We start from the raw sequence: 23233 nt of genomic DNA on the forward strand, positions 1-23233 counted from the left end.
TGTCTTTTCTATTAGCTATTCAAAACAATGAATACTTTCTGCAGAAATAAATTAGGATAATTTCATAGCATCCAATTAATAGATTCAAATAGATAAATCTATTAAATTGTCCTAATATGGTAACTGAGATTGCATTCATTATACCATAATGTGGTTTATTTATATGATCACACTGTGAAAATGTAGCTCTTGTTCTTGACAGGAAATGCACAATTATATGTAATGGCCAATTTTACTAAGCTAAATAGTTGATGGTAAAATTATGTCAAAGATCCTACATAATATGAAGTGAGTTTGGAACAATCTGAAGTAATCATAGGGCTACTTAGGATGGAGGAAACCATTTCAAATCAGGCACACTTCCATTTAATTTTAGGCAATTTTCCCTCTGTCCAGGATAATCCTCAGTCACCTCTTACATTTTGCAAAACACTCAATTCCCCAGAGAAGTTTTTGGAAATGCAACTGCACTGGTGTGTGTGTGTGTGTGTGTGTGTGTGTGTGTAGCGGGGATGGCTATGCAGGGCATATGAGTTTTCCATTTGTTTACTTTTTTAAAAAAAATGATCTAAAACATTATAATGTGACATACTTCATTACTGTCAAGCTTAATAAGAGTTTATTGGGGGAAGGTAAGAAAGTGTCTTTTTAAAGAATAATATACATCCCAAGGTAAATCATTAGATATGAATATTAAATCTGAACAAGTGCCCCCTTCCCTTTCTTACAGTGGGGAAAATACTTTGGGCAGCTTATACAGGTGGAAAAAATAAGTAGGATTGAAGAGAAGTAAATCTCACCCAATCTCATCCGTGCTGCTTTGTAGGTGCCTGATGGTAAATTTGACTTCGGCTGTCAGCAGCCTAGTGATGGGCCATATTGGAGGGCTGCCCCAGATCGAGTGGAAGGGCTACTGCCCTCCCATGATCAAGCGGGGTCCCCTCCTTGCTGGTCGCCCCTACAGGATGACTTTTAACCCTTTTCAGGGTCCTCCAGCGATGTGGAATTGGACGTGGAAGAAGGAGCCCGCCTTCCAAATGTCCGCGTGGGCTGCATTGGCAAACCGGAAGACTTACTTCAGCTTTCCTTTAATTAACAGGTCTGTGAATTCAAATAGTCCTCAACTTACAGCTATTTGTTTAGTAATCATTCAAAGTTACAACACTGAAAAAAGTGACATATGACCAATTTTTACACTTATAACCACTGCAGCATTCCCCCATGGTATTCAGCTGCTTGGAACCAGCATGTATTTATGACAGTTGTACTGTGATCCCCATTGCTAACCTTTCCAGCCAGCTTCCGACAAGCAAAGTCAATGGGAAGTGAGATATACTTAACAACCACATGATTCACTTAGCAACTGCAGTGATTCACCTAACAACTGTGACAAAAAAGTTGTAAAATGGGGATATCTCGCTTAAATAATGACTTGTTAGCAATAGAACTTTTGTGTTCAATTGTGGTTGTAACTGAGGACAACCTTTATTATAAATGTGAAGAGTGGTTGTAAAATTATTTTTTCATCACCATTGTATCTGTGAACTGTTGCTAAATGAGGCAGTCATTAAACAAAGACTACCGTTACATTTTCAGTCTGAATCTGTTTATATTAAGTAATTTCCCACTGAAATTGACAATACCATTTCTAGAATTCCTGGAACCACAGAAAGCAAGCCTGAAGGCTATATGAGACTTAAACATTGCTACTTACTATTTAGCTAAAGATTCTTCAATAAAACTAAATTTCTTTTGTCAAAGAATCGGGACACAGCAAATTCAGAAGCTAAGCTATTGACGCATATGGACAGCTATAATAGTGATTTTTGCTAGAATTACTGGCAATATGACCTTTTCTTAGCAAGATAAAAACTGAACTGTATCAAATCACCATAGAAATGTTTTTTTTTCTTTTGGTATATGTCAAAATTGAAATTGACCCTTACCATGAGTTTTAGAACAATCCCCCTGTGTTTATCTGTGCAGCATGAAAATACGAAGAATTGTCAGGACAGCACAGTTAAAATGTATTGCCATTCAGTTCTCTTACCCATCACCCTCTTCCGTCTTTGCTTTGCACACTGTTGCAAGACTGTCCTCTGTGGCTCCTTATGCACTGAAGTGGACAGTGGAATGGCTATCTGGAGAATTAGCTTTGACGGCACATTTCATTAACTCCATTGTCCATCTCTGGATGAACATTAGCTTCCATTGGAGAAGAGCAATAGACTCGTGCTTTTTTAAAATTCTGATCTTGTGACTGGAAATAGGGATCAGAGCTCTCATGAAGTGTTAAATCTTTCCGAGTGTCCCTGTTTTGGCTTGTAACATGTCGATTACTCAAAGCAAGTTGGCAGACAAAATTAGCGCTGTCCTGAAAAAAAGAACTTTATTTCTGTATGAACTGTTTGGCTGCATTGCAAGTTATTAGTAACCTGGATGGTTGAGAGCTTGAACTTTGATCAGAGTATGTATGTATGCTTGTATATATGTGACAGTGTATGTATAAAATTAAACTTTGAAAAAGAAAACATAAATGAATACAAATTAATATAAAGTAAGGAAGAAAAAAAGAAGAAGAAAGTAAAATGAAAGCAAAAAGTGCAAGAAAAGGAAAAGGTTAAAGAAAAAGAGAAAAGAGAAAAATATATTAAGTGGCATTTGTAAATATTTCAAAGATGGAAGTACACAGAACAAACCCAAGGAAAGTCTTCCAAAAGAACTTTGAACTCTGAAGGAAGTTACAACCTTGAATTGGTATGTTGGAAGATGCCACTGGACAGGTAGTAACCGATTCAAAGAAGATCAAACAAAGACGGAAAGAGTGTGTGCTGAATTTCTATAGAGTAGAGATGCCAACATTCAAGATAACTTAAAACACATTTCCTACACAGAAGAATCTCTACTACTGGAAAAGAAAGTTAGATCAGCATTCCAATCATTGCCAAGTCAGAGAGCTTACAGGCACTGAATGAGTATCTATAGAAATATGCCAAGTCATGGAAGAATACAGGTAGTTCTTGATTAATGACCACAATTGAGCCCAACATTTCTGTTGCTAAGTGAGACAGTTAAGTGAGTTTTACTCCATTTTATGACCATCCTTGCCACAGTTGTTGAGTGAATCATTGCATTAACTTCACTTGTCAGAAGATCACTGCAACCATCATAAACATGAGTCAGCTGGTAAGCATCTGAATTTTGATCACATGACCATGGGGACACTGCAACATTCCTGTGAAAAACAGTCATAAGTCACTTTTTTTCAGTGCTGTTGTAACTTTGAATGGTCACTAAATGAATGGTTGTTAAGTTGAGGACTGTTAGGCATATGGTGCTAGCCTACAATGTTGGATTGAAAATATATTAACCATAATGTTATGACTTTAAGAAGTTAATTGGCCAATGGGTGTGTAAGTGTTCTCATGGCCATAAGAGGAAGCTAGGAACGTAGCTTCTCTCTCTCTCTGAATTCACTGCTCTCTACTATTACTGTTTTTGCTCTGCTGTTGGTTTACTACTGTTGTAAACCTGAACTGTGTATTGACCTCTGGACCGGTAAGAAGACTTTGTATTTGGATTGCTACTTGGACTGTTTATTTTTGACTGTGCATTTTTGTTTTTACACCACCTCAAAGTAAAATACTTTTTGCTTTTACAACTCAGTGTACTCCTGTGTGTGACTCTTACTGCTCTCAATACCCTTCCTTGTCTGTGCAACTCTTTGGTAGCACAAGGAGACCTCTGCACAACAAAATTCCTTAATTACCTCTAGTAGAAGTTCTAATCAAGCTATGCCAGTGAATCTGGAGACTGATACAGTGGCCAACAGATTAGAAGGTCAACCTACATTATCAGTTGCAAAAAAAGAGACTTAACAGATGTGCAAAAATTGTACACTATCCTTAATTCCACATGCCAGCAAAACACATATTGGAGCCCTACATGGAAAATGAGTTTACAAAATGCTAAGGAACCTGAGATATTATTGCTAATCTGTGTTCAATAATTATGCAAGCCAAACCATGCCAAACAAAAAGTCAATATGTGTTTCATTGATTACAGAAAGGTGTTTGCGACAATTATGTCAAGTTGTGGAATGTCTTTGGGATGCAAAAACATCTCATTGTCCTTATGCAAAATCTGTACACAAGTAAGGTAACCACAGTTCAGACAAAACATGGCAAAACAGACTGGCTCTAGAGGGACAAAGGACTGAGACAAGGCTGTTCAAGGTGGTGTCACAGAAGACTTCTGAGGATACTGTGAACTGCCAATAAATAAGTAAATAGTTAATAAATAAAATTGCTAGTTCTGTGTTACTTTACTGGATGTGCATGATTTGATTTTTTTTCTACTAATAATACAGTGAGGGGAAAAAATATTTGATCCCCTGCTGGTTTTGTATGTTTGCCCACTGACAAAAAAATGATCAGTCTATAATTTTAATGGTAGGTTTATTTTAACAGTGACAGAATAACAGCAAAAAAAATCCAAAAAAATGTATTTCAAAAACTTTATAAATTGATTTGCATTTTAATGAGTGAAATAAGTATTTGACCCCTTCACAAAACATGTCTTAGTACTTGGTGGCAAAGCCCTTGTTGGCAATCAGAAGCCAGACGTTTCTTGTAGTTGGCCACCAGGTTTGCACGCATCTCCGGAGGGATTTTGTCCCACTCCTCTTTGCAGATCCTCTTCAAGTCATTAAGGTCATTAAATCATTAAGTCCGTCCACAGATTTTATATGGGATTAAGGTCTGGAGACTGACTAGGCCACTCCAGGACCTTTATGTGCTTCTTCTTGAGCCACTCCCTTGTTGCCTTGGCTGTGTGTTTTGGGTCATGTCATGCTGGAATTCACAACCCATTTTCAATGCCCTGGCTGAGGAAAGGAGGTTCTCACCCAAGATTTGATGGTACATGGCCCCGTCCATCACCCCTTTGATGTGGTGAAGTTGTCCTGTCCCCTTAGCAGAAAAACACCCCCAAAGCATAATGTTTCCACCTCCATGTTTGATGGTGGGGATGGTGTTCTAGGGGTCATAGACAGCATTCCTCCTCCTCCAAATACGGCAAGTTGAGTTGATGACAAAGAGCTTGTTTTTGGTCTCATCTGACCATAACACTTTCACCCAGTTCTCCTCTGAATCATTCAGAGGTTCATTGGCAAACTTCAGACGGGCCTGTGCATGTGCCTTCTTGAGCAGGAGGACCTTGCAGGCTCTGCAGGGTTTCAGTCTTTCACAGCATAGTGTGTTACCAATTGTTTTCTTGGTGACTATAGTCCCATCGGCCTTGAGATCATTGACAAGATTCTCCCGTGTAGTTCTGGCCTGATTCCTCATTGTTCTCATAATCATTGAAACTCCACAAGGTGAGATCTTGCATGGAGCCCCAGACCAAGGGAGATTTATAGTTATTTTGTGTTTCTTCTATTTGCGAATAATCGCACCAACTGTTGTCACCTTCTCACCAAGCTTCTTGGCAATAGTCTTGTAGCCCATTCCAGCCTTGTGTAGGTCTACAGTCTTGTCCCTGACATCCTTGGACAGCACTTTGGTCTTGGCCATGGTGGAGAGTTTGGAATCTGATTGATTGATTGCTTTTGTAAACAGGTGTCTTTTATACAGGTAAAAAGTTGAGATTAGGAGCACTCCCTTTAAGAGAGTGCTCCTAATCTCAGCTCATTACCTGTATAAGACACCTGGGAGCCAGAAATCTTGCTGATTGATAGGGGATCAAATACTTATTTCACTCATTAAAATGCAAATCAATTTATAACTTCCTTGAAATGCATTTTTCTGGATTTTTGTTGTTGTTATTCTGTCTCTCACTGTTAAAATAAACCTACCATTAAAATTATAGACTGATCATTTGTCAGTAGGCAAATGTACAAAATCATCAGGAAATGAAATATTTTTTTCCTCACTGTAAATATCATTTTAAAGTGATCTTTCGGATATCAAATGTTTTTCTTGGCACTTTTTTGCTCTAGAAATTCAGTGAAACAGAAATGGCATTATCATCTTCTTTAATATTTTGGTTTGAAATTCTGGCAAAAGCTAAATCAGGAATCCCTTCCATAGCTCAGATGAGCCTTTCCAATCTGTGGGTTTCCAAATATGTTGTGCTACAACCTCATCATTCTTTAACAATGTGACAAAAAGGCTGAGAAACTTAGATGAAGAAATTAGATGATATAATTTGGCGGGCCTTTTCTGCTATGGCGCTTACATTGTGGAATCTTCTCCCCACCCACCCCCACCCGAGATGACATCAGCATCAGCACTCATCTTTTGAAGGCCCCCCAAGACCTGGTTATGCTAGCAAACCTGGGAACCCCAGGGAACAAGTGAACTTGTGAGATGGCTCTGTTATTATTAACATCCCTCCATCTATCATTTTTGTTTAGTTCTGCTTTTATAGTTTTTAATGTTTTTGAATAATTACAATCATTTTAGGTAATGATTGTTTTATATTTATTGGATTGTTGTACGCCAGCCACTTTCTGTGAGATGCGTGCCTGTATAAATTTGATTAATAAATAAAGGTAATTCAAGGCAGCAGAAGAGCACCAGATTGGGAAAGCAAGTCTCATTGCATGGGAAATGCAATGTAGCACCATTATGTGTAGTTTTTACACCAGTCATTCTTCACTGCTTGAAAACAGAAACATAGGGCTTGAAGGGACCTTGGAGATCTAGTCCAACCTCTTGCTCAAAGCAGGAGACTGTACCGCCTGAGGCAAATGGTTGTCCAATCTTTTGTTGTCCATCATCTTGCTGGCGCTGATGATGTTGCCTACCGTACTTGGGGTCATGAAACAAGAAAACAAGCAAACTCAGGGAGCACCAGGGATCCCACACTTCAACCCTGCGCTACAAATATTCTCCTTCATTGGTCCCATTTAACCAGTAAGGTCCCCTTTTCAGACAAACATCCAATTTGAAAAAAGACACACGCAATCATGTTCTTCCTGACCTGGGAGGCCTTGTTTTTGGTGTCCTCTTTGTCTGAGGAGATACTGACCAAAGAGAGAAGCTACCTGGAATTAAGGAGAAACTTCCTGACAATGAGGACAATTAACCAGTGAAACAGCTTGCCTTCAGAAATTGTGGGTGCTCCATCACTGGAGATTTTTAAGAAGAGGCTAGAGACAGTCACTTGTCTGATATGGTATAGGTTCTCCTGCTTGAGCGGGGGGCTGGACTAGAAGACCTCCAAGGTCCCTTCCAGCTCCTATTCTATTCTATTCTATTCCTATTCTTGAAAATCTTCAGCAACGGAAAGACTTTTTAATAACATAGTTGTGAAATGGAAACCAGAACTCGCATCACTTACTGTAGATTTTATGTGTCTTCTTGCTGGGGCAATCAACATAAGGCCTAGAAATCACTCCTGCTCCTCTCTATACCTCAAGCAGGGTTCTTAAAAGGCTGCATTTGTATTGTTTGCAAGTAGCTCCCTGAGTCTCTTCTATGACTTGGAGCCACACGTAGCTGCTCCAGCCTGCTTAGGGAATAAACCTTGGACTTTGGTGCCTAGATTGATGTTTGCTTGGTATCTTGAAAATAATGACATATTGATTTCCCCTATGAGACACACCAGTCTATTTGCTTACGAAAGTTTTTGGGTAACTACTTGATTTTCCCTGAGCATGCTTTCCTCCTGGAAAACAATCTGGGAAAATAGGTCTATGGGTAATTCCACCTTAAAATGTTTCAGTTTTGAAATGTATTGAATACCACCCACAATTACTATTCCAGATATATGAATTCAAACCCATTCTTTCTGCAGCAGTGAATCCCTAGATGTTTTCCATATTTATGTGTGTCAACTGCGTTGTAATCCTCATCTTAAGAGTACTTGAAAAAAAATATCCAAGAGTAATTTGTGTGTTAAAAGTATTAAAGTGAAGTGGCAATAATAGAAATAATGGATGCACCAAAACCCCATCAGTCTGTAAGTTTTGTTAAATAGCCATACAACGTCAAAGGAGGAGTATTTATTAGATGGATAACCAGTCCTCATGAAAAAGTTCATCATTATTAAATGAAGTTTGTTAAAAATTGGTAATTTCTCATCTCTTTTTCTTTGATTTGGCTTGTCACCCAGCATTTTTTAACAAGTGAAAGTCAATTGGACAAGTTGCAATTCTCTTAGAAAATACCAAGCTGCTTATTAAAATATAGAAAGCTTAGGAAGAAGGATATCAAACACCATTTTATGAGTCCTTTCCAGCATTACCCTTTGCTTACTCACATATACGCTGGCCCATATATGTAGCTTCTGGTGTTAAATATGAGGAAGAAGTGATTCAGCTACTTTTCTGCAAGCAGGGAATTTTTGATGTGGGGAATTAATTCCTATCTGCAATTAATTCAAATGCTACTTTTGAGATCACCTGGCAAAATTCTGCACCGTGAAAGTAATGTAAGAAAATCTGAATTGCATAGGTGATGCAAACAGATCCTAACAAATCATGGTGTACCTATCCACTACTATATGAAAGATGGTGATGTCTCCATTTAGTGAAAGCAGACATTATCTCACTGAGAATATTTCTGTTCATATCAAACCACACATACATCTCCCAAATAACTCTTATTGAAGCATATAAGCTAGGACACGGTACAATGAAAGCCTCAATTGTTCAGTCTTATTTAAAAAAAAATATTCTCATTTTAAACCAAATCCATTCAGCCTTTTTCCAGACATGCCTGTGGCATTGTCCTGGTTTAATGATCGAAAGGTCAGCATTCCAAGCTTTTACCTGGACGGATTCAAAGAAGAGTAACTATAGTACAAGGCAAGGCACTAGAATCAAAGTTGTTTACTTGGGAAACTTGATATAAAAAAAGCAGCCAGAAGACATCATCTTTTTATCCATACATCACGCAACAATCCATGCCATTATGAGGTCACAGCTCCAGAATGAATATCCAATGTTCGCATCCCCTGTCTGAGGGATGGTTGCAACATTCCAAAGCTCAGACACCCTCTCTTCCATCACATGGGCCAAAATGTTTGATGGCCAATTTTCACAGCCCAGCCAGTTCAGGATGGGAATCATCCAGAGATATATGCCGATGCTTCACTTTAAACACACCACCTTCACCTTAAGCCCAGGAGGCACTAAATAGAATGCTCCCCTTTCATTTCACTGGGAAATATTCTCTTTTGTTTATACAAGCAGCTACTTAATAGGAAAAAAGCAAATTAAAGCAATTTCTTCCTTGCCACATTTAAATACCTATTATGTATAAATTGGGGGAGGGTGGAAGCCGTACTTTCTTATGACCTTATTGTTTGCTCTTTTGCTCTGCTAATCCATTCTTCTAAACCAATAAGGTACTAGATGTGACATAATTTGAGTAATGGCTTTATATTTAGATATATATTTATATATATAATATTTATATATAAATGTTTTGCATATTTTGAACTGAAAATATATGTTACAGACCATACACATATAAAATGTGAAACACTTAAAAATGTGATTAAAATGTCTAAATGACTCAACAGGGGAAAGAAACAGAACCAATTCAGATTATATGATATTACGAAAAAGAGACCGTAAGAAGTGATAGAAGCTACATAAAAATAAACTTTAACTGTATGCACTTTTCTCAGTTTTTTTAAAAAAACTGTTAAAATGCACCAGTAATAAATTAAAATCCGCATGTTTCCTCATCAACAATTCCTAGTGTCCATCCTTAGTGTAAACAATACACATATGTAAAATGCAGCTTAACAAAATAAAAAGAGAAAGAGGAGAAGAGTCAGTTATGGGTTCCGTTGCCCAAACCAATTTTCTAATATCCAAAAACATAGATCAAGGAGTACAAAGCCAATCCTATTTTTGGCAAGTCACTTTCTTAAAATTAAACTGTAACAGTGCAAGGAAGGAATGCAAGGAATTCCTTGGTGCAACGAAGAACAGACACGCAGGCAAAGTTAAAATTGACCAGTTCCATGTGCCAAAGTTGGGAGCATTTGTTTCTTTTTCTGAATTAAAAAAAAATTAAAAGCCATGGTTCTAATGCCCCAATTTTGTCTCAGGACTCCTCTGTCTTCTTCCAGAGGCCACCAGAGATTCAGCCTGAAGTCTTTAATGATTGGCCATCTGCAAAAAAAAAATGCCATGGCAGGCACCAGTTAAGGTTCTCATGGCTCTGTTTCCTCTCAAATGGCTGGTTGGGTGTACAACTGTGCCGATGCCTGAAGCCACTTGGAACCAAATCCCAGAGTTCAGCAAGTTGCATGTCCTTCTTAGTGTCTGCCAGCATTGTGGCCTTTTATCAACAGTCAGATTTGAGCTTGTCCAAGGAATTATCAATTTTGGTCAACGTCTTTTTGATACGCAAAGCTGTTAATCGTGCCGATGGATTGTGATACCAGCATTCTTTCATGAGCTTAGCAAGTGAAGTTAATGTCTGAAAAGGTAAGCACAGAAATACATATTCAGAGTAGAGTATTTTGATGGCACACTGTGCTCAAACCACACTGATTCATCGCTGCTGGAAAAACGGCTGCTGACCAAACAAAATACAGAAAACAGTAGTGGCCTGAAACCACAGTTTGAGATTTAAACTATTGTTTGTATGCTAAGTACCGGTAATCATTTCTATAAAGTATGGCCTGATCCAAAGTGGAACGTGTAATCAGTTTCAATACTAAAGCTAACACACCCACAAATGATCAGTGGTTAGTGGCTGTTTCTAATTCCTTGTGTGTCTAATCACACTTGGTCAATTCAATTCAACGTGCTTCATTTAATACACCCAAATCCCACTACAAGAGATAATGAAAATAAATATTAAAAAGTTTTTCCCAATTTTATATTGAACTGGAAGATACAATCAGGAAAATCAAGAGCGCTCTCTTGCTCTTTTTAAAAGAAAATAAATGTCCTGACCAGTTTTCCCTATGAAATATAATTCAAACCTGTTGAGAATTTTACAAGTGACCTTTTTCGTTCAGCCTAAAGCAGGGGTCTTCAAACTTGGCCCTTTTATGATTTGTGGACCTCAACTTCCAGAATTCCTCAGCCAGTTGCTGGCTGAGGAATTCTGGGAGTTGAAGTCCACAAGTCATAAAAGGGCCAAGTTTGAAGACTCCTGGCCTAAAGCTTGTTTCTTTTTGGGTCTTCCACATTTTCTATCTACAGTACTCAAAATAACTTTTTTAATTAAAAAAGTTTCTTCAATATTTAAAGCAAAGAAGCAATAATGGAGCCTACAGCTTTTTCTGAGCATCAAATGCCTCTCCAAAGAGCTTCCAAAAGCATCTGTCTCAATACTATGGGGAAGGAGAAGAGAGATAACGCTAGGAATAGAAGACGCAAATCAGGGAAAGAGTTGCACACAGATATACAGAAACCCGAAGGTTATACAACTGAACAGCCCTTAATTGCTGCAAAGCGTACTTCCTTTGTTTCTGCAGTCTCAGGACAACTGGTGGTTGGAGCGACACATTCAAGGTTTTTATAACAGCTTCATCTTTGATTGCAAATGAGCCCAGTATGGTTTTCACCTGATCAAGATTTTCTCTGTCTTCTGCCCAATGGATTATGCCTTCATTTGGCTTTGCGGGGCCACTTAATGGAAAGCTCCCTCCCTGATCTTAGGTATATTCTGTTTCCACTCTAGAATTTGTAAATATTTAGGTAAGACTATTATGCAGTCCTGGAGTTGATAGGCTATATGTCTCTGCCAATTATATCAAGAGCTTGTTAATGACATTTTACACTGGGGGAGCAACAATGTATGTAAAAAAAATAATCAGATTTTTTGAAAGCCTACAACTTTTTTCAATTTTTTCTTAAAGATGATTCAGCTTGCAAGTTTCTCTCTTCTAGCACTCAACCGTGAGTAGAACAGTTATTTCTACAATGATTTTTCATATGAAACCTTTTTCCCCCAATGTCAGTATAAACAGAACAGCAAGTACCAAAAGTGAGAGCTGCAGCCAATACTTCCCTACGTTATTTGCACTTTCATTCAAATCCCTCGTATTCCAGATAGCCTCTAGACCAAAGTAAAAGCGCTACAGGTGAATAGCTTACAAGGGTGAGAGGTTCAGCTCCTTTGCCCACATGCCTATTTTCTTCTAAAAATATGGCCACCTCCTGCTGTATTATGAATGGGAAAGATGAATAATTAAACAAATGTAATTACTGCTGCCACATCTAGTTTGGCCTATAGTCTAGACAGCAGATGGTTTTAACAACTCTTTAACAGATGATCAGGTAGAAAATACATCAACCCCTTTTCAGCAAGTGTACTTACAGGGTCTGAAAACCATCTGTTGGGAATATTTGGCCTCTGCTGATCCACACAAACTACTTTTTTCATGTCTTCAAAACTAGGATCGTTAGGAACCACATCATAAAATGGAGGCTTGTAGTCTTCAACTATACCTGTACCAAAACCACAAAGGATATGTTATTGCAGCAATATATTTTAACACGTTCATTAGCAATACAAAGTTCACATATTACAAAGAGATTAAACTTTTTCAGTTGGAAGCTTTTGTGACATCTCACTGATATTACGAAATGAAATCCTAAGAGCACAATACAACCAAAGCATTAAATCAGCTAGGCCTCCCCGCGGACTAGAAAAAAGTTTTGACTCTGTAAACATGTACGTGTACAGAAAACAAATTATATGTATGGGAAAGCAGTAAAACTATTACAGATTTGGAAAGAGGAAAAGAATTAGCATTTCTTTTATACCTGCTTTTACATATTTTGCACTAACTATCTAGACCCAAACTAGCCAGCATGTTCTTCAGAAGAGGCTGTGCCAGTGGCACAATAATTTCATAAGAGGGAAGTCAGTGTAAGATTAATTGTGCTCTTCCACAAAAGAACAAGTCTGAAGTCCAGAATAGGTTGATCACAACTGCCTATAACAAATCAGGTATTTTACTGGAATAGTGGCGGCTACTGTGTGATACATCTTCAAGGCACTTGGATAATTCTGGTGTTGCTTCTTGATGGAAAGGCCATAACCCAAGAATACAAGTGTTTGGACTTATGGCTACTGCTGGATAGCAGGTGCAGATGATAGCCATGAGGATTTTTGCCCACCTTTGGGGTCCTACTGGAAATGAGAGGACCTCACCCGAATCATCCCTTGTTTAGACTACTTCAATGTACTCTAAATAGGGCAACCTCTGAAGATGACTTTGAAGCTGCAAATGGCCTGCAATGCAGCACCACTGCTCTTGGTTCATGCATGTTAGTACAAGCTGAAGCACTGGCACTGATTACCTTTTGGGTACAATTCAAAACGAGAGTTTTAACTTATATTAACTCTTTATGGTTTGTCACCAAGACACTTGCAAGACCACCTTCTCCGGCCCAATTGAACCATCTGCTTGAATCATCCAACCTGGAAGAAACTATTGGTTCTCTATTTCTCAAAGGGAGGGGAGGCACCGAGTCTCACAGGCATGGCTTCTCAGTTAAGTATGCCTGCATTATGAAAAAGTCACCCTCTGGAAATCAGACTAGCTCCCACACTGGCTTTGAAAACAGAACTGTTCTGAAGAGTCTACAGAGGATGAAGTGATGCCATCGATACCAATAAAGGAGAAAATGTGTAGCTCAGGGTTGAAATGAGGGGATCCTTGGTGCTCTCTGAGCTTGCTTGTTTTCTTGCAGACGTTTCATGACCCAAACTAGGCGACATCATCAGTGCTAGACCTGCCATCAATATTGTTGTTGGAATTCTTGTACTGTTGCCATTTGATTTTTATGATTTATCTGTTTTAAATTTTATTGTACTGTTTCCTTTATGGCTATAGTTGAGAGTCTTTTGAGATACTTATGAGAGTGTTAAGAGTCTCTGAATTGTGGTTTTGTGTCCCCCCTCCCTCAAATAAATAAAATCATTTTGAACTATATAATTTAATTGCAGAAATATTCAGGACAGCTTGGGAGTGTATTCCAATCCAACATTCCATTTCGACATTTTGATCCCATTAAGAACTGATCGTGCACAGTACAACTATTATTAAAACAAAAGACAATAAATGCTTCAAGTTTCAAGAGGAAATGTTCAGATCAACTAGATATTTTATTTTAGAAATATAGATATGGCAATTCATCTAGCAAGGAACACAAACACAATCACCTGCCGTGAAATTTTTAGTCTATCGTTAGAATGTTTAAAACAAGTAGATAGAAATACACAGAAAACATATTTTAATCCGGCAGCTTATAATAATGTTTCTGTATTTCGAAACTCACACATCTGGATTTGCTTAATTCCGAAAGTGATTAGTTCTCTCTAATACAAATTGTTTGGCCATGAGAAAAAATAATCCAAAACCCACAAAAGCAAGCTGAATCCTTACAAACCAGCTGCAAAATTTTAAAGTGTCCAAGGTCTCTTCATTAGACTAAAAGGTTAAAACCCAGGAAAAAAACAGAAGGTTTGTGCTTAAATTGTAAGCCGCCCTGAGTCTTCAGAGAAGGGCGGGATATAAATGGGATTAAAATAAAATAAAAAAAATAAAATAAAAAGGAATGGAGCTGGCCAAGTGGATGAACAGCCTTGAGAAATGCAAATGAGGCTTCTCAGGTGCACATTACTGCTAGTTTCCTCAGTCTTGATCTTCCAGGAATATCCTATCAGCATGGCCTCTGACTGGAGGACACGCTACACTGCAGTCTCCTCTAACCTTATCAGGGACATGAAGGAAGTCCAATATTCACAACGCCGCCCAATTTGGAAAATACCCTTTCCAAACGTTCGAATCAAAACCCTTTTCCAGACTTTGCGAGGCACAGCCGTCTTTTGGCAGAGAGATTCAATCAGTGCTTCTGTACATGTAGAATAGATTGTTATATACACAGCTGGAGACATCAGCTGGGAAAGTCTGTTCAATACACGATTTCCATTTATAGAACCAAATAACTATTTGTATGTTATAAGCTGAATACAGAAACATAGAAAACTGATGGCAGAAAAAGAGCCAGTGGTCCTCCATCAATTCTTCCCTTTGAGGTTTTTTTTCTTTTTAAAGTAATATTTTATTTACTTTATTTATGTTAATTTTAAATTTTGTCAAATGATAGGTGTGTTTATCCCAAGCATGTTTAAAACTCAGTTAATTATGACTTGACTCACTACATCTGCTGGAAGTTGGTTCCAAGCTTCCACTACTCTTTCTGTGAATAATTTATTTATTTATTTATATATATATTTATATATATATTTATATACCGCCCTTTCCCGAAGGACTCAGGGCAGTTTACAGGGTATTTAAAAGAAAATCAATACAAAAGTTAAAACAAATTAAAAAAGATTAAATGAAACCCTGAGAAAAAATAAAAAACCCAGTTAAAATTAAAAATTAAAAAAATTCTCAGCCTGGGCCAGAGAGCTCGAAGAGCCAGGTCTTCAGGTCCCGGCAGAATGAACGGAGGTCAGGGGCAGTCCTCAGCTCCACTGGCAGCTGGTTCCAAAGGGCAGGCGCGCCCACTGAGAAGGCCCTACCCCTGGGTGTTACCCGCCGGCAATCTTTAACCGGCGGCACCCTGAGAAGACCCTCCCTGTGGGAGCGCACTGGACGAAGAGAGCTTGATGCTGGCAGCAGGTGTTCCCTAAGATATCCCGGACCCTCGCCATTTAGGGCTTTATAGGTATATTACAATACAAGAAGCTGCTGTCTGGCTTTTATTCCAATGTATTTTAAAAAGAAAACTAAAAAAGACAATTAATGTAGTAAAACTTTTCATGGACCCACCCAGGGGACTGCAGCTAATTCCAGAAACACTAAAGAATGCCAGAAGGGCAATATTAACCTCTGAGCTACTCTGCTTTAATACAGTCCCAATGAACCTTGATCCACTTTCTTTTCAGTTTCCCAGGAAAAAAAAGAAAATGCCTTAAAGAGAACTATCCTTCAACCTACAAAATAAATAATAAAGACAGGGGGCCTATACTTCTGATGCTAAGATCAGCCACTCTTATTTTGATGCTCCTGGTGGGACTGCAATCCAACAGGGCTAAATTTTGCTCTGCATGGAATTGGACCACACACACACACACACACACACACACACACGCTTATTTTGAATTTACAGTTCACCGAATTCAGGTTAATGTTAATGCACTGAAAAGACACGGACGGCATTTTCCACATTATTTCTAATCCAAGCTTCAACCTTTTACCGTTGTTCCCTAGATACCGTAGAAAGGTGTAAAAGCTTTATTAATCCTTCCCTCTTACTTAAAAGATGTTCCAACTCACCCTGTGTCGCTAATCATTCTGGTTGACATCTATTGTTTCTAATACTGTCTCTTTGCAGCACAGCTGAAAAGCTCATAAAAGGGCCAAACCTGAGTAGTTCTCTATTTGTGCCACCAAAAGAGATAAACTTGTTCTTGACTGTCTCCTGTTCTACACTGCTTAAAATGTTTAATATGGCTGGTGACCATATGTCCAATCAGAAACAGCCTCTGAATTTTCCTAGAAATTTAGCAAGCAAATATTCTCACATCATTTGTTAGTGTTTGTGAAACCGATTACAGGAACAGCATCAATTTCTGTGTTTTATTCTTGCCCTGTACACCGCCCTGAGTCCTCCGGGAGAAGGGCGGTATAGAAATATTAATAAATTAAAATTAAATTAAATTCTAGCAAGCAGGCTAAGATTTTGCCTATTTACAGAGTAGACAGTTGCCGAAGCTAGCAGCAGCTGGCCAGCCTTCTCTGTGCTGAAAAGCTAAGCAGCAAGCACCTTACTTATTTATGCTTGTTTGTCACCTGTTTTAAGGCTTTAAATCAAGAGTCTTCAAACTTGGCCCTTTTATGACTTGTGGACTTCAACTTCCATAATTCCTCAGCCAGGCTCGCTGGCTGAGGAGTTCTGGGAGCTGAAGTCCACAAGTCATAAAGGGGCCAAGTTTGAAGACCCTTGCTTTATATAGCTTACAATTACAGAAAAGTTAAAAAAACAAAAACAAAATCCCAATAATTCACATTCCACAAAACTCTACTTCTGCTGTCGCCCAATTAGGTTCTTCTCCGAAGGCCCTTCAGAAGAGCATCTTTTTGTAGTCTTTCTAATTGTCATCTTGACCTCAGAAGGAAAGCTATTCCAAAGAAAGAAGACCATCCTCCATATTGCTCCCCTCAGGCCATGAATACTAATAGCATTTTCTCCTAGTTGGTCCTTATTGGTCAGGAAAATTTCACCATCCCAGATATAACAAATAACCAAGCCATATAGGGCTATACAGGTAATCGGCATCTTGAATTGGACCCAGAAGCTGCTCAGCAACTAATATAGTTCCCACAATGTAAGCAATCCAAGCAAGCAGTTGCCTTTTGTACCAGCTAGTTTTCTGGGTCATATCCGGGGACAACCCCATGCAAAGCAAATTGCAATAGTCTAACAAGGATATAACAAAAATGAGAGCCATTATCTTCAATACTTCCTGGTCCAAGAAGGTTGCTGCATGTTCATGGCTGAGAGATCTAACAGCAGTTTATTAATTTATGTATTTATTTTCTATAGCCACATGCACCTGATAAGGCCCTTTTATTGGCATCATTCTAGATGTCTCTTGACGTTTATCTGCCTCAATTCCTCAGTAAATTAAAAAAAATATTGTTGTTGTCCTTGTTATTTAAATAACAATTTTTGCCCTAGAGTAGGGGTAGGCAACCTCGGCTCTTTTATGACTTGTGGACTTCAACTCCCAGAATTCCTGAGCCAGCCAAGCTGAGGGGAAAGGGAGAGATTTCCAAGCTGAGCCATGCTGGCTCAGGAATTTTGGGAGTTGAAGTCCACCAGTCATAAAAGAGCCAAGGTTGCCTATCCCTGCCCTAGTTCTCATAGAACCCCAGGGTTCCACGGAACACAGTTTGAAAAGTCTTGCGCTAGAAATGACGATTTCCTGCTCCCGTATGAATTTGTCTGGCCTGTAACAGCTGGAGCGACTCTTGGTGAAACCCTATTATTTGTTCCAAGGGAAGCTTTTTCCATGCTGGTGGAAAGCAAGAGGAGAAATCCTTGACTTTCATAGAATTACTTCAGGTGTAAAGATAAAGATTTGTCTTTCATTCCCCCTTTGCTTTCCCTGCTTTGGCTGATTTTTTGTAATCTGGCTATTTGGTATCTCAGCATATACATTTTCAGCATAGTTTATCTTAATAGTCAGCTAAATGTGGTGGAACCACTGGCTGAAGGCCCTCTGCCAGAGGGAGTAAACAGAGATTCCAACAAGAGTCTGTGCAGGGGAGAAAATGTCTGAGGTCAAATCCTTAGGTCTATATCTGCCGTTTCCCAATGGAAGGTAGACAAGTCTGGTCACATTCTTGTAATATAGGCAATCAACAATAAAATAATCTCTTTGGGCTTATCCACAAGTGGTTCTGGTTGCTCAAACTTGACATTAAAGTGCTTTTAAATGGAAAAGCAGGATGAAGGATTTAAACTTTATATAGATTAAACTAAATTCACATTTACATACCATTGCTAACCATGCGCCTGGCTACTTCCCAGAGGACCAGTCCAAATGCCCAAATATCAACTCTTTTGTAGGAGTCAAAGCAATCCACCTGAATTGTTTCATCTAAGACTTCTGGGGCCATATAGCGCTTGGTACCTACACGGGGGTTGTTCCCAACATCCAGCTGATTGGTACTTTGAGAATGCATGACCGAGAGACCTATAATTACAAAAGAAAAAGTTATTGTGAAGTGTCTCTTTCTTTTAAGTTAGATCTGTAATAGCTTTACAAAGGAAAAAAATCTTGAAGATGTTAGCTGACTTTGCTGTATCACATACACTTCTGAAACATAGTGTTTATCATCCAGAACAGAAATATCACACCAATAGAGCAGCAACTGAATAGCCTATGGGTACTCAGCCAGAGTTACCACTATGAAAAGAAGTTTAAGCAACCCTTGGAGCCCATTCACTGCTTTCTCTCCTATCCAGTGGTTATAAAAAGCTTAAAAAAATTTTCCCTTTGAAATTAGAACAATATTTACTACATGGCTCAAGTAAAAAAAAAAGATAAAGGTTTCCCTGTCAATTGTGGCCAAATCTAGGGTATGGTGCTCGTCTCTGTTTCTTGCCTGAGGGAGCCAGCATTGTCTGAAGACAATTTCTGTGGTCATGTGGCCAACAAGGCTATACGCCAAAGGCACACGGAATGCTGTTACCTTCCCACCAAAGTGGTACCTATTAATCCACTTGCATTTGCATGCTTTGGAACCTCTTCCATGTCCATTTCCCTTCGCTGGGGGACCCTGGAAAGGGTCGAAAATTGCCCTGTAGGGGTGACGTGCAAGGAGGGGAGCCCCGCTTGATCGCAGGAGGGTAGCAGCCCTTCCGCTTGCTCCGGGGTAGCCCTCCAAACCGGTGGAGGAAAGACCGGCCATAGCAATACGGCCCGTCATTAGGCTGTAGACAGCCAAAGTCAAATTCACCATTAAGCACTTCGAAAGCAACGTGGCTGAAACTGGATAAGATCTGATCTTCTCTTTACCCTAAGTACCTTCTTTTCCTGCAAAAGCTGCTCGAAATATCTTTCCCCCTGTGAGGAGAGAGGGAAGGGAGCTTCTATCCCACCCTATAAGAATAGCGGCATCTGACTACCCAGGAGAATTAAAGCATTAAGAACAATTTTAATCTAATTGGATTTATATGTTCCTGAAACTTGGGGACCAAAAATTTTCCTATTTTTATTGGAGATTATTGGTTTCATCTACAAAAAAGAAATAAAATTGGAAAAAGGATTAGAAAAATTTTGGACTTAAAAAACTTTAAATGGTATTAAGTTTGGTATTACAATTTGTTATTTCCTAAAAAGAGACTTGGCTCAAAGCCCAGACCTTAGATAAGACTTTTCTGACCTTGGCACCACCTGTGAGAAACTCAGCTGTAAGAGAACAGCTGGGCAGCATAACTGGCCTACTTGAACTGTGAATGTAAACCTTTACTGACTTTCAGAGTTATATGTGGGAAATTGCTTTCCTATCTCTTTACTTGAGGAATATTGGTCACTATATGAAATGTTGAAATACCTTGGACTATAAAATTCTGCTTGACAAAACTACTTTTACTAGAAAGACTACTTATAAACACGTGAAAGAGATGGATGAAGACCAGGAAAAGATTCTTTCCATGTTGAAAGCAATACATGAAACCATTCTTTCAGATTGTGATAAAATAAGACCTAACATAAAGGATCAAGATGCCAGCTTAGATACACAAATCCAAACTTTGACTACAACCAAAGAACCAACAATGCAGAAGATAACAAAAGAAGTGGGACAATCAAATATTAAGACAGAGGATTCAATTGACCAACAAATACAGCTCATGGAAAATCCAGAAAAGGAAGTGACAACACTGAAAATGGAAATGACTTTCTATATAAATCAGAAGAAATTTGAGAAAGAAGAACCGATTGAATGGAACACAAATAAATCAGAGCAAGCATGGGGAACTGGAATAACAGGGAGACAATTTAACGAATACAAATGGGCTAGTCTTTCCAGAAAACTGGCAATGAAATGGTCTCCTTTATTTCAAACGTATGTAATAATAGAGGGAGATATTTGACGATCTAAAAGTACTGATATAGAAGCCTAATTGGCAAAGGAAGAAAGCCAGAATAAGGTTGAAGAAAATTGGGTTTTTGACTTATTAGAGGGGATTTCATATTATTAATTAGAGGGTTAAAGGGAGATGTTGAGATAAGGGGAGTTTTGGTCATTACATTTAAAATGCTTGGAAATTAGTTGAAAACAAGTATTTTATCTGTTTAATATTTAAAAATCAGACCTAAAAGGGAAAATAAAATTAACTATTATGAATCTGTTTGATTTATTGATTAATCCAGATAATATTCATAATGGTTTTGATTTATTAAAGGGGATATTGTATTATTAAGTAGTTGATTTAATATGGTGGGAAATAGATAACTTGTAGGAAATAGAACAAGATTATATTTAAATAGATAAAATGTGTATTTTGGATATTATATTTTCTTATGAATTGAGATAAGGGAAATCTTGGTTACCCAAAGCCTGAAAATTATAAATATCAAAGGTTAAATTGGAATATTGATGTGAAACTAAGAATTGGGTAAAAATTAATAATAGGATATGGATTGTTTACGAAGATTGAATGTAATTAAGACATGTATTAGCTAAAAACTTATTGATAACTGTAATAATGATGTTTTTATTGAGTTGATATAACTAGAACTGTACTAGCTTGAATATGAGACAGTGAATGTTAAGGGGAAAAAAGAAGAAATATCTGATGTTGTAACCTGAGATTTGCACTAAAGATTTTGTTATTGAACCACGTTAACCCAGTCACCACGTTGCTTTTTAAATACTTAAATGTAAAATTGGAAAATTAATAAAATATTATTTTTTAAAAAAGAGACTTGGCTTGAAGTCCAGACTATAGATAAGATTTTTGCAACCTTGGCAGATATCAGCTGTGAGAAGCCCAGCTGTGTTCTATATTCAGTGACAAAACTATTTTTATTCTCAGATTGTAAAGCTTTTAATCTAACACACTACTAAGAGAACATGGATGAAGATCAGGAACAGATTTATGAAACTATTATTACAGCCACTGAGGAAATAAGAAGAGAACAAGATGTCAGCCTAGATATACGAACCCAAACTTTGATTATAACTAAAGAATCAACTACACAGAATATAATAGAAGAAGTGGAACAATTAAATACTATGATAGAAGATTCAACTATCAACTAACGCAGTTAATGGAAAACCCAGAAAAGGGACTGACAACACGGAAAATGGAAAAGACTTTCTATATAAACCAGAAGAAATCTGAGGATCAAGAAGAACAGATTGAAGAAAGATAAAAATTTCAAGACAACTTACACTGAGATGGAAAAATAGAGAGACGATTTGTTAGTCCTTCCAAAAAAATGGCAATCAGATGGCCTTTTCTACTTCAAATAATATATATAATAACAGGGGGAGATCTATTTGATGACTTAAAAGCATGGATATGGAAGGCGAGTTGGCAAAGAAAGAAAACTAAAATAAGGCTGAAGAAAATTGGGGTTTTGACTTATTAGTGAGAATTAAAATAGATCATACTCAAATAGATACAATGTGTACTTTGAATACTAGATTTTGTTATGAGCTGAAATAAAGAAAACTTTGGTCATTTAAAACTTGGAAGTATAAATATTAACAGTTAATTTTGAATATTGATTTGTTTATAAAGGTTGAATGTAAAAGTAATTAAGATATATATAAGCTAAAAATCTATTGATAAATGTAATAAACATGTTTTTACTTAGCTGTTATAATGAAAACTATACTAGCTTAAACATGAGATAGTAGACATTAAGAGAAAAAGAGAGGAAGTATTTAATGTTGAAACAAGGTAAATTTTGGTTACTAAATTTAAGACATTTGGAAATTAATAGAAAATAAGAATGTTATACTGTATTAGTTGATGTAAGATGGTGAGAAAGAATATAGTCAAAAAGATAAGAGGTGTATCCTGAACATTAGATTTTGTGATGAATTGCAATAAAGGGAAATTTGGTTACTTAAAACTTGGAAACTATAAATATTAAATTTAAATATTAACGGGAAACTAAAAATTGGGAAAAACTAATTAGGACATTGATTGTCTATAAAGACTGAATGTTAAAATAACTAGGATATGTATAAGCTAAAAATTATTGATAAATGTAAAAATGTTACTTTTATTTAATTGATACAGTATAATAAGAATTGTATTAGTTAACATGAGACACTAAATACCAAGGGAATAGTTAATGTAGTAGTTTGAGACTTGTACTAAACATACTTGTATGTTACTGAATTATTGATTAACTCAGCCCCCACCTTGCTTTTTAAATACTTAAAATGTAAAATTATAAAATCAATAAAACTGTTTTTAAAAAAGTTTGTGCTTTATTAGTCTGTTTTAACAGTCCTAAACTTGGCTCAACATTGCATGCTGTGTTGTTATAGGCTTTAAAAAAGCTAGCATAGGGGTCTTCCAACAGTAATTAATTATTGCCATATAAAATGCTGGTAGGGAGTTCAAGGGGTTGAGGTCCAAAACACCTGGAGGACATCAGATTGAGAAAGAAGTCTCATTCCACATTCAGAAAACAGTACAAGATACATCCAGGAGTAGCAAAAACTTTTGGATGTTAAATGCCCTCTAGTGGATGCTGAA

General features: G+C 37.6%; 1 protein-coding gene and 1 long non-coding RNA gene across 3 annotated transcripts in view; one reads left to right on the top strand and one right to left on the bottom strand.

The window, feature by feature from the left end:
• The first annotated feature begins 675 nt into the window (after window positions 1-675).
• On the top strand, window positions 676-22938 carry LOC308673449. The gene is made up of 3 exons (XR_014027658.1): window positions 676-1099; window positions 11836-11875; window positions 21551-22938. It is a non-coding gene; the product is annotated as an uncharacterized lncRNA (long non-coding RNA).
• ACVR1 (activin A receptor type 1) overlaps window positions 8827-23233 on the bottom strand; it is an 87396-nt gene continuing 72989 nt past the window's right edge. For both annotated transcript variants that reach the window (XM_081337099.1, XM_081337100.1), the window contains 3 exons: window positions 18504-18701; window positions 12297-12427; window positions 8827-10442 (listed from right to left, as the gene is read on the bottom strand). In XM_081337099.1, the coding sequence (XP_081193225.1) occupies window positions 10308-10442; window positions 12297-12427; window positions 18504-18701 (464 nt within the window). In that variant the 3' untranslated portion in view covers window positions 8827-10307. The remainder of the gene's footprint in view (window positions 10443-12296; window positions 12428-18503; window positions 18702-23233) is intronic.

This window comes from Vipera berus, assembly GCF_964194415.1.
Source record: "Vipera berus genome assembly, chromosome: 1".
NCBI lineage: Eukaryota > Metazoa > Chordata > Lepidosauria > Squamata > Viperidae > Vipera > Vipera berus.